The sequence below is a fragment of the Nansenia antarctica genome, assembly GCF_963989245.1.
Source record: "Nansenia antarctica genome assembly, chromosome: 1".
In the NCBI taxonomy this organism is placed as follows: domain Eukaryota; kingdom Metazoa; phylum Chordata; class Actinopteri; order Argentiniformes; family Microstomatidae; genus Nansenia; species Nansenia antarctica.
Window position 1 is genome coordinate 96,284,018 of NC_137674.1, and position 14,009 is coordinate 96,298,026.

The window sequence follows — 14,009 nt, forward strand, 5'->3', positions numbered from 1 at the left end:
GCCATTTATGTAATTCGTTATTTCGGTGGGTTTTCTAGGCTATATCGGCTATGGAAATTAAAAGGCAGCGAAAATAAGATCGAGTGACAGGCAGTCTGTGCCTGCGAGAAAACCCGTCGTTTTCAGCGTGTGTAGCCTACTCTGCTCTCCTTGCGTTATGGCTAAATTGAAGTTTGTGTGCGTTATCTGGTGCGCATTTTTGGCGTGGTGTTCTGCAGCGCCAAGAGGTCCCACAGCCGTACCTGTGGAGGACAAGTCTGGGATTAATTCTGATCACAAAGAGGACCTCAGAGAACAGATTGACACGCTGCCGCAGGAGATGGACAGCCAGAACATCCTCACTCAGGTAAGCTCATGGTGCCAACATTGCGTCTAGGCAATTCTGTAGGCTATTGCTATTTCTGTGAAATGAGGAATATATATATATATATATTTGTTTAATATGATTAGACTCAACATTGATCTGATATGATTCAGGAAATCAAGAATATGCAGTGATAATGCATAATGGATTAAGCAACAGCACAATAGCCCCCCCATGTTTATGTTTATGTGGGGTAGTGGTGGTCTAGTCAGTGGATAGTGAGTTGGACTTGTGATCGGAAGGTTGTGAGTTCAAATCCCGCCTGAAACCACACCACTACTAGTGTGCCCTTGAGTAAGGCACGTAGCCCTCAGTTACTCCAGGGGGAATGTCCCTGTAATTCGTAATTGTAAATCGCTTTGGATTAAAAGCGTCTGCTAAATGGCAAAATTAATTAAAATTAAAATTAATGTTTATGTTTATGTGTTCTGATTCTACGTGGTGGAAAATGCGTCCGTCCTCTTCTCTTTGTAGCTGCTGGGTGATTATGACAAAGTGAAAGCCCTCTCGGAAGGCTCTGACTGTCGGTGTAAATGTGTTGTCAGACCCCTGAGCAGGAGCGCCTGCCGGCGGATCGAAGAGGGGAGCGCAACGGCGCAGGACTTCTACACAGTGGAGACTATCACATCTGGACCAGAGTGCAGGTGCGCCTGCATCGCGCCCCCGTCGGCCTTGAACCCGTGCGAGGGGGACTACAGGCTGAAACAGCTACGGGAAGCTGGGAAAGACAACATAAAGGTGACCGCACTTTATGCATTAGCGTAGTTCCAATCCCCTATGGTGTGGCTCGGAACGTGGGCCAGGTCGATGCAACTTTGTATACTTTTTTCTAATAATGAAGGTGTTTATTTGTCATTTGTCCTTCCCATGGGCGTCAGCAGCTTTTTGAATGTGGGGGGGACACTTATTTTTCGGGGGGTCTGGGGGTCCTCCCCCCGAAATTTTTTAAATAGTAGATTCAATTTCCTGCATTCTGGTGCGTTTTACACCCAAAATAATCTCCCTCTTTCTTTGTTTTTCCTTGGAGCTGGCATGGTCTGCAATTACTGACTACTATTATGTTTTGGTTTAACTCACAGAGGCCTGACACTGACACGTGGCACTTTTTAGGTACTTTATTAAATATGAAGATTCAAAAAGAATCAAAGAGTGAATTAGAAAAGAATGAGGTAACTTTGAGTCAACAAATTGAATAAAAAGTTATGAGGAAACATAAAATATGTACCTAGGCTACTCAGAGCCTATTACAATCAAACTTAGCCCTCTTCAGTGCATTGCAGAACATACAACTATAACAAACAAACAAAATCAAAGAGTGAATTAGAGCTGTCTCCACTGCCCCTGCCTGCTGCCCCTGCCTCTGACTCACTCTCACTCTCAACCACCTATATCAGGAGAAATGGGGATGCATTGAGCACTTGTTCATATTGTTTTTCTCTAATAGAACATTTGACATAGAAATACAATCATCAATACAAAAAATACAATCACAAGCATTTTAGAAATAGAAAAATAAATGGAACAGGTGTTTTCTTCTTATTTTTTAACCCTAGCTCAAGCAATCAGATGCAAAATTGATTCTTTGGGTGGGTGCAATGGCCAAATTAAATAGTGCAAATGCTCAGGGCAATGAACACGGGCAGGAGATGCAATAATGACAGGACAGGTAAGCACTGTGAGGTGTTTGTCGCCATTCTGTGCTTTTGATGACATTTCGCCTGTGTCTGTTCTGCATTTAAACATGTCTAACCGCACTAGTAATGCCTAACAAAACTGCTAGTGCCATATAGCTGATCTAGCTCGTATTTGGTTGCTAGTAGGCTATGCTAATTCTATTGCTAATACAGAGAATGTCTCATAAGGTGCTAACATTCTTATCAGAAAAGCTGGCTGTGTTTGACCTTGGGAGAACGCAATGTTGCTGTTTGGCCACTCACGGGAAAACTTGGATGACTTTGACTTACTTTTCTCTTCTTAGAAAAAAAAAATCCTTATATCCATCTTGGTGGATGATCTAAATATCGTCTTGCCTCAGTCTGAATGTTTTGAATCTGCGTGCGTGTCTGATGCTGCGTGCCGTTAAAAACAGAAGTAAAACGCGGAGTGGATTTCTGGATATGGGCAATCCCCTACTCATAAAGTGGAACGGATTTGATTGTGAAGCAATGAAAATAACGCTGACCAGTCATGCAACATATTTTTGATGGCAAATGTGGGGGGGTCCAAACGACCTTGTTTCAAAGGTGGGGGGGACACGTCCCCCCCCAAATATATGGTGGTGACGCCCATGGTCCTTCCCCATTTGCACAGAGGAGCTAGATGTTTACTTTGATTTTGTGCACATGCATTGACGTCTTACTTGAGAGCAACCCGCTGATGGAATCTGCTTGATCTTTTCAGCTCTCCACAATCATTGAATTGCTGGAGGGATCATTCTATGGCATGGATCTACTGAAGCTGCACTCCATCACCACGAAGCTCCTGGATCGAGTAGAGAATATTGAAAAGGTAAGTCAGCTGTTACTGGGCATAGAGGGGGTGAACCACACCTAATGAAAACTGAGAACAACCTCCTGGCTGAAGTCTCAACCCAGCTGTAAGTGGACTGGATGTTTATGCTGTAAATTGGAACAACCTCAGCCAGTTGAGTGAAGAAACCACTGTGAGTTGGCCTCTGGACCCATGGGTCTAATGAAATACCCTCACAGGGACAATTATTCTACTCTATTGGTGGTTCAATTATACTGCCTGCCACTGGCCAATGCTCTTTACAGACTTGGAAGACTTGTCCAACCAGGCTTTCCTTAAATGATGGAAATTAAAATCTGCCTGAAGCATAACAACTTTCTGAATAAAGTGAGCTGATGTCTGGAAAACACCCTCATTGGTCCCCAGTAGATAACTATAACTATTTTGGATGCCTAGTAGGCCTACTTACAACAAATCAATCAAATGTTCCTAAACATAATCGTCTAGCTCAGTATAATGCTTGTGAAAACATTCTTTCCTAACTTCATCATGCCAATCTCACCATAGTTGTCTTTTAAACCTGCCCTGTCTAATTGCATCCATCCAGGCTGTCTCTCAGAACCACACCAAGGATGAGGCTGGCCCAGAGACGCCTACCCCTATTCAGCCACAGGTCAAAGAATACCCGCCCACAAGCTCAGTCCCCTTGCGTCAGGAAAAGAGGAAGATACTCAGTGAGCTGAAGAACAGGGCCGCAGCATATCAGAACACAGAGGTGGGTGGGGTCTTGTGGGGCAGCCAGGTTTTCGATCAAGAGAATGAGGAGACCAGTGATGTGTGGCTATTGGCCACAGAAAAGATTAGTCCTAAATTCCATGTGTTTCCACGGTGCATTTATGTCTAGGGTTAGACCTAATATATGACACTGATAGATTTCCTGACAGAAATTCAAAATATTTACTTTTCTTTTCTTTTTTCTCACCATCATGACCTCCTCTGCCTAATTGCCAGCACAGTCAGTCAGTGCCTGGTTTTGAAAATGGAAACCAACGATTATAACAATAATAGCCTTGTCACATTGCCTTCATCAAAACCGTTTGACCAAAAACATGCAGTGCTTTAGAAAAAAGGCACATCGAATATTCCAATAATTACTGAGGTCATTTGAGACTTGGCAAATCCAGTGGATTACTCACATCAGAGAGTCCATCAGAGACGGGTCCAGGCGAGCTAACGCCTGACGCGATCTGGATCCATTACACTCTTAACCTGAGGTGGAGACAGACACTGTCCTTCAGTGAGGAATGGACCCTGGAAACAATGTTCTATGACAATTGCCAGAATGTTGAAAAAGAGATTTCGAAAAACACGCCAAATCATCACTGAGCAATATATTTTTGCCAAAAGAGTAAATCAATTGTATTTGGATACCTAATTGTTTATTTTTACAAATGGCTTCATCTTCATTAACAGGAGAGGTATGAAGAGAGGTTCGTTGGGAAACATGAATTCTCCAGGTCCTCGCTGAAGAGTGATGGTCCCCACCCCACCACACAGGTTACCCCCCTGGTGACCACCGTGGTTGGAGCCGACCAGGAGGTGTCCCAGGGGGTGAAGATGGGCCCTAACGGGATGGTTATCAGGGGGATGACCTTCTACAAATCCGACCAAATGTTGGCAGATGATGGGGAGCCAGGGGAGAACTGTAAGTCCAAACATTCTGGTTACTGTACCTAAAAAGATCAAGCCTGTTCTTTCCTCTAAAAGTATAGAGAATATAATGTAGAAACATTTTATGACAGTGTCTTAGACAAAGTCTTAGAACTCCATTGAGGTTGTTTTTTTTTATCATGGCTTTCCCAACCATCTTATGATAGTTCAAAACAGACAAATCTGTTCTATGTCTCACTCGTTGCTAATGAAGCTGTAGTGTATAGCACCAGTCCAGCTCCCTTGCTAGAGACTAGGGGTGGGCATCGACGATCGATAATTGATCGATAAGGATCTTGGTCGATCACAAAATAAAACATTTGGTCGATCACAAAAAAATCTTTTTTTTTTTTTTGTGATCGACCAAATGTTTTATTTTGTGATCGACCAAGATCCTTATCGATCAATTATCGATCGTCGATGCCCACCCCTACTAGAGACTCCACAGATTTAAAACCTTTGGCACAGCTGCTCTGTGCAGTGCGGAGACTTTGTGAACCAAGTATTCCCATAAAATACAGGGAAGGGAAAGCAAGCACTGAGTTTACTCTGTCATCTGCTGTGGCGAACGCATCCACAAAGCCTCAGAGACGCAAGCAGCCTGGCCGTCTGTCTCTTTTACAACTGTTTGTGTCGTGGGAGAACTGACTTGGCATTCCACTTATTTGTGTAGAGTCAGAAATACTACTTTGTGTAGAGTCAGTAAGTAACCTTACTGTGTTTGCTCCACTAGGCTATCATCGTTACTATTCAACCATATGCAGTCACTGTAGTGATTATTGTAGTCAGTAATGACATCCATAATAACCACCGTTATACATTTACACATACGCTTTTGGAAGAAATGTTTTCGACTAGTGTTTTTCCCTCCCTGACCGACCAGTTTTTGAGTATGATGGATTCAGTGGTGACGGCCCAGTCAACCTCCTCATCGAGGAGCAGCTCCTCCAACACAGAGCCACGGCTCCCAGGGCCAGAGTGAGGGCCAGACCAAGATCAGCTCGGCCAAAGAGTGCCAGACCGGAGGCGAAGGCCAAGCAGACCACCGTGGAGGTGTCCACCGATGCCATGGCAATTCCTTATGAGCATGTGAATACGGTTGCAAAGACCACCCCATCCACTATGGGAAATACTCCAGATGGAACATCCATTGCCAAGCAGACTGTCACCATGACCAGGCACAGTGTTACTAACTCAACTGTGGTTCAGACCACTGGTCAGACCATTACAAGAGTCACTAAATACCCCATCCCCATCATGGTCAAACCAGCCAGCACCTCTGTCAGCCTTAAGCCAAAGACCACAAAAGGACCACACACAACAACAAGCATAAATACAGCCATGACCACGCAGGTACCTGTAGCCAAGGAGACCACTAGGCTCACTACCAGTAAGAAACCTATCATCACCATGGAAACCAAGGTGAAAGACTCAGCACACACCATGGACAGCACTACTACTACTACAGATGAGGTGACCGCTGAAGGACCAATCTTGACTAAAGACACTTCTACCAGCACTATCACGATAGCCACTGCAATCGCCACCACAACGTCTGCTACAACCACAGCTCCAACAACAACCATCTCCGTAGAGGCCGTTACCACAGCTACCACATCGCCAACAACAGAGAGGAAAACAGAGTCCGCCTCCACCCCTCCCACCTCCTCCTCTTCCACCACCACTACTCCACCCTTCTCCACCACCTCTATGACCTCCACCACCTCCAGCAGCCACGCTCCCCCTGGCAAACGCAAGTACAGCATCAGCTGGGACGAGGAAGAAGAGCAGGCACCAGTGGAACCGATAGAACCAGGGGAGACCTCTGAAGACTTACCCCAAAGGAAGCCTGGTAAGGTTTCTGTATATGTATATATATTATTTTTTATTTTTTTTTAAATCTATATGTTACGGTACATGTGGGAATACGGTACATGTGGGAAAACTAGGGTTAGGGTTAGGTGCTAGGGTACTAGGGTTAGGGTTAGACATGCCAGCATGTACCAAGTCACCCTAGCACCTAACCCTAACCCTAGTTTTCCCACATGTACCGTATTCCCACAAGTACCGTAACATATACATACATACATACTTTACGCAGGCGTATCCCTGTTGATTTACTGTTCCCGTGCTGCTCTGCTGCTAGCTATGTTTATACTGTGTATTTCTATGTATTTTGAATTTTGTAACTGTTTTTAAATGTGTTGTTGTACGGCGACCTTGAGTGCCATGAAAGGCGCCTTATAAAATTAATTTATTATTATTATTATCATTATTATTATACACTATATACTGTATATATATATGTATAATGTGGTATAACTGAGTACTGTATGTCCTTCACAGGGGAGTGTAAGGACACTTTGGCCACCATCTCAGAACCTGTCACTCACAACACCTACGGTCGCAACGAGGGCGCATGGATGAAGGATCCACTGGCTAATCATGACAAGATCTACGTTACAAACTACTACTATGGAAACAACCTACTTGAGTTCCGCAACATGGAAGTCTTTAAACAAGGTACTTAAGTCTTACCAACGCCACAAACGGAGACGACATGAAACAATTTCACAATCAACCATTCATTTGCTTGTGCTAATTATTGAAGTGGATTCCTTCACAAAGGGCTGTCTTCACAGGCTGTCTTCACCACCTTTTCTGTGGTCTTTATGGGCAGTTTCCTGGACATGGATTAAGACAGTCTTGGACTAAATCACATTGTCAATGGAAAATGTCCATTGAAGATGCTTTTCAGTCTAGAATAAGGCTTCATCTGTGTTTGGGGAAACCAGCCCTTTGTGTTAAGGTTAAATAAATGAAAATAAAATGTATGGTCATACTATCTCTCTGCTCTTGTCTCTGTTCCTCTCATTAGGCCGCTTCACCAACTCCTACAAGCTTCCCTATAACTGGATCGGCACAGGTCACGTAGTCTACGACGGGGCCTTCTATTACAACCGTGCCTTCTCCCGTGACATCATCAAGTATGACCTACGCCTGCGCCACGTCGAGGCCTGGACCCTGCTGCACGACGCTGTGTTTGAGGAAGCGTCGTCACCATGGCAATGGCGCGGCCACTCCGACATAGACTTTGCCGTGGACGAGAGCGGCCTGTGGATCATCTACCCTGCGCTGGACGACGAGGGCTTCCTCCAGGAAGTGATTGTTCTGACTCGGCTGAACCCCAACGACCTCAGCATGCAAAGAGAGACCACCTGGAGAACAGGGCTCCGACGAGAACGCTACGGAAACTGCTTCATCGTGTGTGGCGTTCTGTACGCGGTCGACAGTTACAACCGCAAGGATGCCAACCTGGCGTACGCCTTTGACACACACACCAACACTCAGATGACTCCCAGAACGCCCTTCACCAACAACTACACGTACACCACACAAATCGACTACAACCCCAAGGAGAGTAGGCTGTATGCCTGGGACAACGGACACCAGGTCACATACAATTTAAAATTTGCCTATGTAGACCCTCTGTAGGAGGGAGGCCAAAGGTTTATGGCACTTTTTGTATAAAAGAGTTTGAAATGAAAAGAAAGCAGACTAATTCTATGAGTTTAAGTGGATTGTAGACCAGTCCACTAGGCCATCCTTGTTGTGATGCATCAGCCTTTAAAAAGCGTAATTTTATTCTTTCTCTGAATATGATTTCTGGGCACAACATTCAGCCTCTTTGTCAACTGATTATTTTTCTTCACCTGACAAATTTAAAGAGTAGTGAAGCTATGTGAAACTGTTGCTGCAACCTATATAGCATAGTTGTATATACTGTAATATAAAACCATTGAAAGATACATGAATGTAGAGACGATGTCCGGGGAAGTCCTAATCAGGCCTTGGGTGTAAAGGAAGCAATACATTTATACAGACAACAATAAACATACAGACAACACTTAAAAACAATACTTGTTTTTAAGTGTTCCATCAACACTGTTTATTACCAATTATGAAAACATAACATGGGTGGGTCAACATCACTATTTTGTGTTATACACTTTTATACTTTATTTTTATATACCTTTTTTTCTTTGAATCTCTGTACATATATACCATGCTTTGTTGACATATCACAAATAGCTGTTGATCTTTTGTCTTGTGAAAGCACTTATTACTTTTATATCAGATAGTACCGTACTGTTTTGAAGAGACTACAATAAAAGACTGCGAGTATGAACAGAAAATGTCTCCTGTGTAGGTTTTTAATTCACAGTTGAAGTCAAAGTGGCTATAATTACCTCCTGTAAGCGGTAATCTAATATGAAAACTGTCGGAACAGGACGGAGAGCATCTGGCTTAAAAAAAGACAAAAAAGACCCACAAGTCTGGAAAAAAAAACAGGAGCATTCCACACTGTAATTGTCCTTGTCTCTTACTTAAATCAATTGAGTTACTGTAGCTCAAACCATCCAGCAGTGCATACTCTATAAAGGACCCATTTCAACCCCTTTCCATTTCATACATTACATTTCTGGAGTCACTTGACCCAAGAAGGAAATAGTCAGGAATCCTCCCCATACCCATACAGACACACACACACACACACACACATTCAATGTCAATCCAGTGTTTTATTGACTTGTGATACAAAAACATGTTTTTATCACAGGACATAGTCAAAATAATGTAATTGTTCTGAATGAAATGCAGTTTCAAAATACTTGATATATATATATATATATATAATAGCCAATTTCCATATTCATACACCACGATAGAAAACAGAAATGAGTGGAAAGGGCCACATTAAAGGGCTGAACTAGAGGATCTACGGAGGATATCAGAATTTTCAAACACAACGCTAAAAAAAACATGACATTAACAGGAGGGGAAATCAAACCTTTAGGCTATTGCTTTGTTAAATTAACCCTCAACCGATGATAATAGAATATATTATATGCAGTACTCCACACTCCAAAACACCCAACTTCCGAACTAGCTACTGCCGTTGTCCCTATAATAATGTAGTACTCAAACTTCACTTCCCTTGTTCCCTGACCTGACAGGCAAAACATTGGGGTATCTACAGAACAGCATACTAGCCACAGAAAACAAAGCTAGTATCTACATCTAAACAAAGTATCAATGGGCCAGTAGAACACAACAAAACATTTAAAGATCAATGACTGAATGTCCAGATTGCTTTGCTTCTGAAAAGTTGTACTCTGATCAACTTGTGTTATTCAAAATTGAATTGACTGTATCATACAGTATACACCATGATGCAACAAAGCTTTCGGTATCTTTTCAACAGCATTCCTTAAAAAAATAGATTTTCAGTGGGCAATACATTCTGTAAGTACAGGGATTCTCCGCAAACAGAAAAGGCTTCTTTCTTTTAAGTGCACTTCAATAAAAGTGCAATTAGACAAAGTGGACGGACAGGTCAGGGTTAAAATATCCTTTGCCGCTATGACAACTAACCAAACGCACAAAGGTTGTGTATGCCGAGTAGTGCTCTTTACCAACATGTTGAGGTTAATTGATTTATGTGGTCAGAGTTTTCAGAGATTTTTCATAGAAATTATATCAGCTGGTAATAGTACATTTGCCCAATAAAAATTAATTCAATGTCATACAAAGAAAAAAATTACCTTCATGTGGCCAACATCACGTCCTTCAATATTTTCGCTCATCTCCAAATTAAACCTAAAATCATAATCTTCTCATTTGCAAAAAATTAGAAGACGATTATACACATTGACTATATTCATATTAAATGTACTTTCATAGATATTTATTTTCAAAAATAATTAATTGGAGATGTGGCTTTGCATCCCAAGACAGAGAATCAGCAGAGGACTTAAATAAATAACTTTCCGCAGAATATCACACGAATAGTAGTATACAGGACAAGTACAGTGCAAACAGAGGTTCAGAAACAAACAAAGGTTCTTCATAAGCTGTACAATGACGAAAACAAAACAACAGAAAAACTAAACGGTGACCCAAAACCTTTTAGACTTTAGTGGTTGGACTGCTAGCTTTTACTGATTTCTTCCTGAGTACAGCATGGTTCCTCTATTTGCTGAAATCATTTATTACACCAAGCATCAAGAGCATCACAGACATATTTAATTAGCTTCAATTAGTTTCTCGGAAAGGCTAAACAGTTAAAGAAGGCAAAAGCAGGAGAAGGAGGGAGGGAACAGAGAAAGTAAAATGGCAGCCTTGGGGGGAAACGCTATGGGGGTAAAAGTATTTGTGTTATGACGGGGTGACTCAGGGTTCAACGCTTTGCTCCCTGCTGTTGTCCAGCAATTACCCTGTTGCGGGGAGTCTGAAGCCACAGGGAGCAGTCAGTCCAGCCACACACAGAGTGAGGGCCTTGTCTTAGGCCCCCTTCAACCGTGACGGACATCAAAGATGAGGATGAATGTAGAAAACTGACACTGACCATTTGAGATACCTTCTCATTCCAAGACTATGTACACTTGGTCATAACTCCAAGTTCACATTCACCCAAATCAAGGATAGACAAAAAATAAACAATTCAGACAACATCTTGTCAAATGTATATCATATTTAAAATAATTCAATATCTAAAAAATTAGAAAGACTGTGTGTGTGTGTAGAGAAAGATCTGTACTCTAAAATTCTAGGATCATGTTTCTTTTTTTCCCCAGTTCAAAATGTTTTTTCAGTCAATGTTTTCATTTTTCTGGTTGGTTCTGAGCTCTGCTATCAGTTGGTTGATGTTTTTTTTCACGCAGAACCCATGAGCACCCCAACGGGAGGTGGGGCTTGGCTGTCAGCTGTTGAGGGTGGGTAGAGGGTGTCAGTGCGGTTGACACGAAGGAACGGTGGGATACTAGAGGACTTGATGTGGAGGATCCTGGTATCTGTGACCTCACAGTCAATCTGCATCATCACCTCAAACTCTCCGTCCTTTATCACACTGTCTGTAATAGGACAGAGAGAGGGACAAAAAAGAGGAGAAAAAACACAGAGCTGATTAGAATTCATCACAAATGAATACATCAATGGCATAAAGGAAATATTCAACATTTAACAGAGGGTAAAAGCAGCTAAATTGTAGCTTGATTGAAGATTTGTTCATCATCCACTGTTGATGACAAAGCAAAAAAGACTCAACAATACAAAAGATTGTATTCTATTCCTTCGTTTCAATCTAACTGGGCTTAGTCACACACACTCTCACACACACACACACACACACACACACACACACACACATCTTTCCTCTTGTATCCCTTTCAGAAAGGGACGATATGACCCTAAGGAGACAGCGCTTTGGGGTGAGGGTTGAGAGGTCATATTGTGGAGTGGGCGGTCGGTGGTTAAGAGCCGGAGCAGAAGGATGGTGGGGGACGGCAGATGGAGACCAGAGGTGAGTCACACACTGGCCCTCTCTCCCGTAGAGATAAACACAACAGTTATAAACAAAAGAAGACATGCAAATCAAGGGGAGGAAGAAAAAAAGAAAGAAAGAAAGAAAGAAAGAGAGAAAGAAAGAGAGAGAGAGAGAGAGAGAGAAAGCCCCCTGACAAGAGTGTGTGTGTGTGTGTGGGGGGGGGGGGGACAGAGAGAGGTTGATCAATGACAATGCGTCAGGTTTTGTTTCTGAGCGAACCCCAGAGACTGCAGTAGTGCAGATGGGGCCAGGTCAGCACAGCTCAAAACTGACGCTGTGCAACTTTAAAGGCACTAAGCATTACCACAAACAAGGTCACCGTGCTCCTGCCAGTGTGGATGTCACAAACAAGTCATCGAAGATTGGATTATGTCCAGAAATCATAAACTAGAGAACTCTTTCTTTTAGAATAACTAAGACAACACTACCAGTTGGATTTTTTTTTTCTTTTTACAAATGGTGTCAGTAAAATGTTGACTGATATCCTATAAGACAGATATTTTGTCTGTTATGTATGAAAAGTTAAGAAGGGCTGTCTACACTTGCCACAAAAGCTACACCAAGAGGAAGTCAAGCAATGACAGCAGTTCTCTTTAATGGGCTGACTTGTAAAATATCTCTTGTTAACACAACCCCCCCCCAAACAGCATGTAGAGTATTTATGAATGGGATCCCTGCGAGCGTCTACGGTTTACATTACTGCACCACCGACACTTCACAGACTCCTATATCTCCTATTATGGCTTCTTATATGGGGCGGCTACAGGGACAGGGACAGGCTAGTAGTGCCACAATAACACACACACCATATGGACTGGACAAGACCTGTACACCTCCTCATCCACGTTTACTGCAGTCTCATATGACCCAGAAAAGGGGGCTGAGGAAAGCTTTAAAAACGCCTAAGAGCACTGGCGGTAGGTACAGCCCAGTCTTTTTCCAGAGACACCTGTTCAAGGCATTAGCTTCTACAACCCCACCATAGGGTTTCTATACGGTTGGGAGGCTCAGAGGGTTTCATCAGATGGTGCACTGACTATACGATGGCTCCGTCTCCAGCTGGGGAGATTCCCTGGATGATAATATCTATGGAAAGTAAGGAAACGTAACACTGTGTGACTGTCAATAAGCTTCCTCTTTTGCAGCTGGTGCAGGACTGGGTCTATTAAAATGACTATAGTATTTAAACAGGCATCTCTGCAAGTCGCCCTAAGGTAAGGGTTTTTATATCTTGTCACAGTAGATTCTGCATCAATTGGGGTGGGAGACAATAAGAAATGAGAATCCCATCTCCAATACCACATCTCAATGTTTACACAGTCTGTTGGGTAGAGAAAATGATCATTACATCTAGGCTATTCCTCATACGCCTCCTCAACGTTTCTTCAGACTATTTGCATCTATGTCTGGCAGATCACTAAGTATCCAAATTGTACTCAGTCCACTGATTGAGCGGGCCATAACACTGGGACAGTACACACGCAAACACGGGCCGGACTTCAAACAGCAGGACTTTGAGGCAGCTGCCAAAAGCCCCTTCAGAAAACGAGCCGTCTGTCTGCCAGGTCTCCCCTCTCTCCCTTCTACTTGTGCCATCTGGAGACATTCCAGAAAGTTCCTTCTCTGCCCTTTCAGTTGGCAGCTTGCTCCACTGTTGTGCCAGTGTGTGGTGATTAGGCCCTCCGGCTCTGACAACAGAACATTAGAGGAAACTCAAGAGGGCATCTCTGTGGAAGCTGTTTGCCACTTTTTGCATAGAGATCCATCGAGATGAGAATGGGCATATTATTTGAGAAGGGTAGTTTTGCATCCAAAAAGGAAACAATTTGTCAATCGTTATAGGCAATTTGAATCAATAAAAAGAAATTAGGACCCACTGAGAGATTCAGTGGGCCATTTAAACATTCTACCTACTGTACTGGACCAAGCCAGCCAATTTCCACTTGACACCTGCAAACTAGGGAAAGTAATAGAGAGAATATGATCACCGGAATGTCCCTATAGTCCCTTGGTCATTGGTCATGTGTGGCATTCTACAATACAAATGGAGCAGGTAATGTTAATCCCAATCACCAAACC

General features: G+C 42.9%; 2 protein-coding genes across 2 annotated transcripts in view; one reads left to right on the forward strand and one right to left on the reverse strand.

The window, feature by feature from the left end:
* Nucleotides 1-157: 157 nt before the first annotated feature.
* Nucleotides 158-8,221, forward strand: olfml2ba (olfactomedin-like 2Ba; the record flags this gene model as incomplete). The annotated part of the gene is made up of 9 exons (XM_080527983.1): nucleotides 158-346; nucleotides 839-1,102; nucleotides 2,765-2,872; nucleotides 3,441-3,608; nucleotides 4,391-4,538; nucleotides 5,427-6,096; nucleotides 6,274-6,395; nucleotides 6,890-7,066; nucleotides 7,422-8,221. The coding sequence occupies 9 exons, from the start codon at nucleotides 158-160 to the stop codon at nucleotides 8,036-8,038; spliced, it is 2,463 nt and encodes an 820-aa protein (XP_080384109.1). The 3' UTR covers nucleotides 8,039-8,221.
* Nucleotides 8,222-9,169: 948 nt separating this feature from the next.
* The window catches only part of atf6 (activating transcription factor 6), a gene marked incomplete at its 5' end in the record, with an annotated part of 36,191 nt that continues 31,351 nt past the window's right edge, over nucleotides 9,170-14,009 (reverse strand). Inside the window, one exon of the mRNA XM_080535197.1 lies at nucleotides 9,170-11,457. Coding sequence (XP_080391323.1) covers nucleotides 11,261-11,457 — 197 coding nt within the window. The 3' untranslated portion in view covers nucleotides 9,170-11,260. The remainder of the gene's footprint in view (nucleotides 11,458-14,009) is intronic.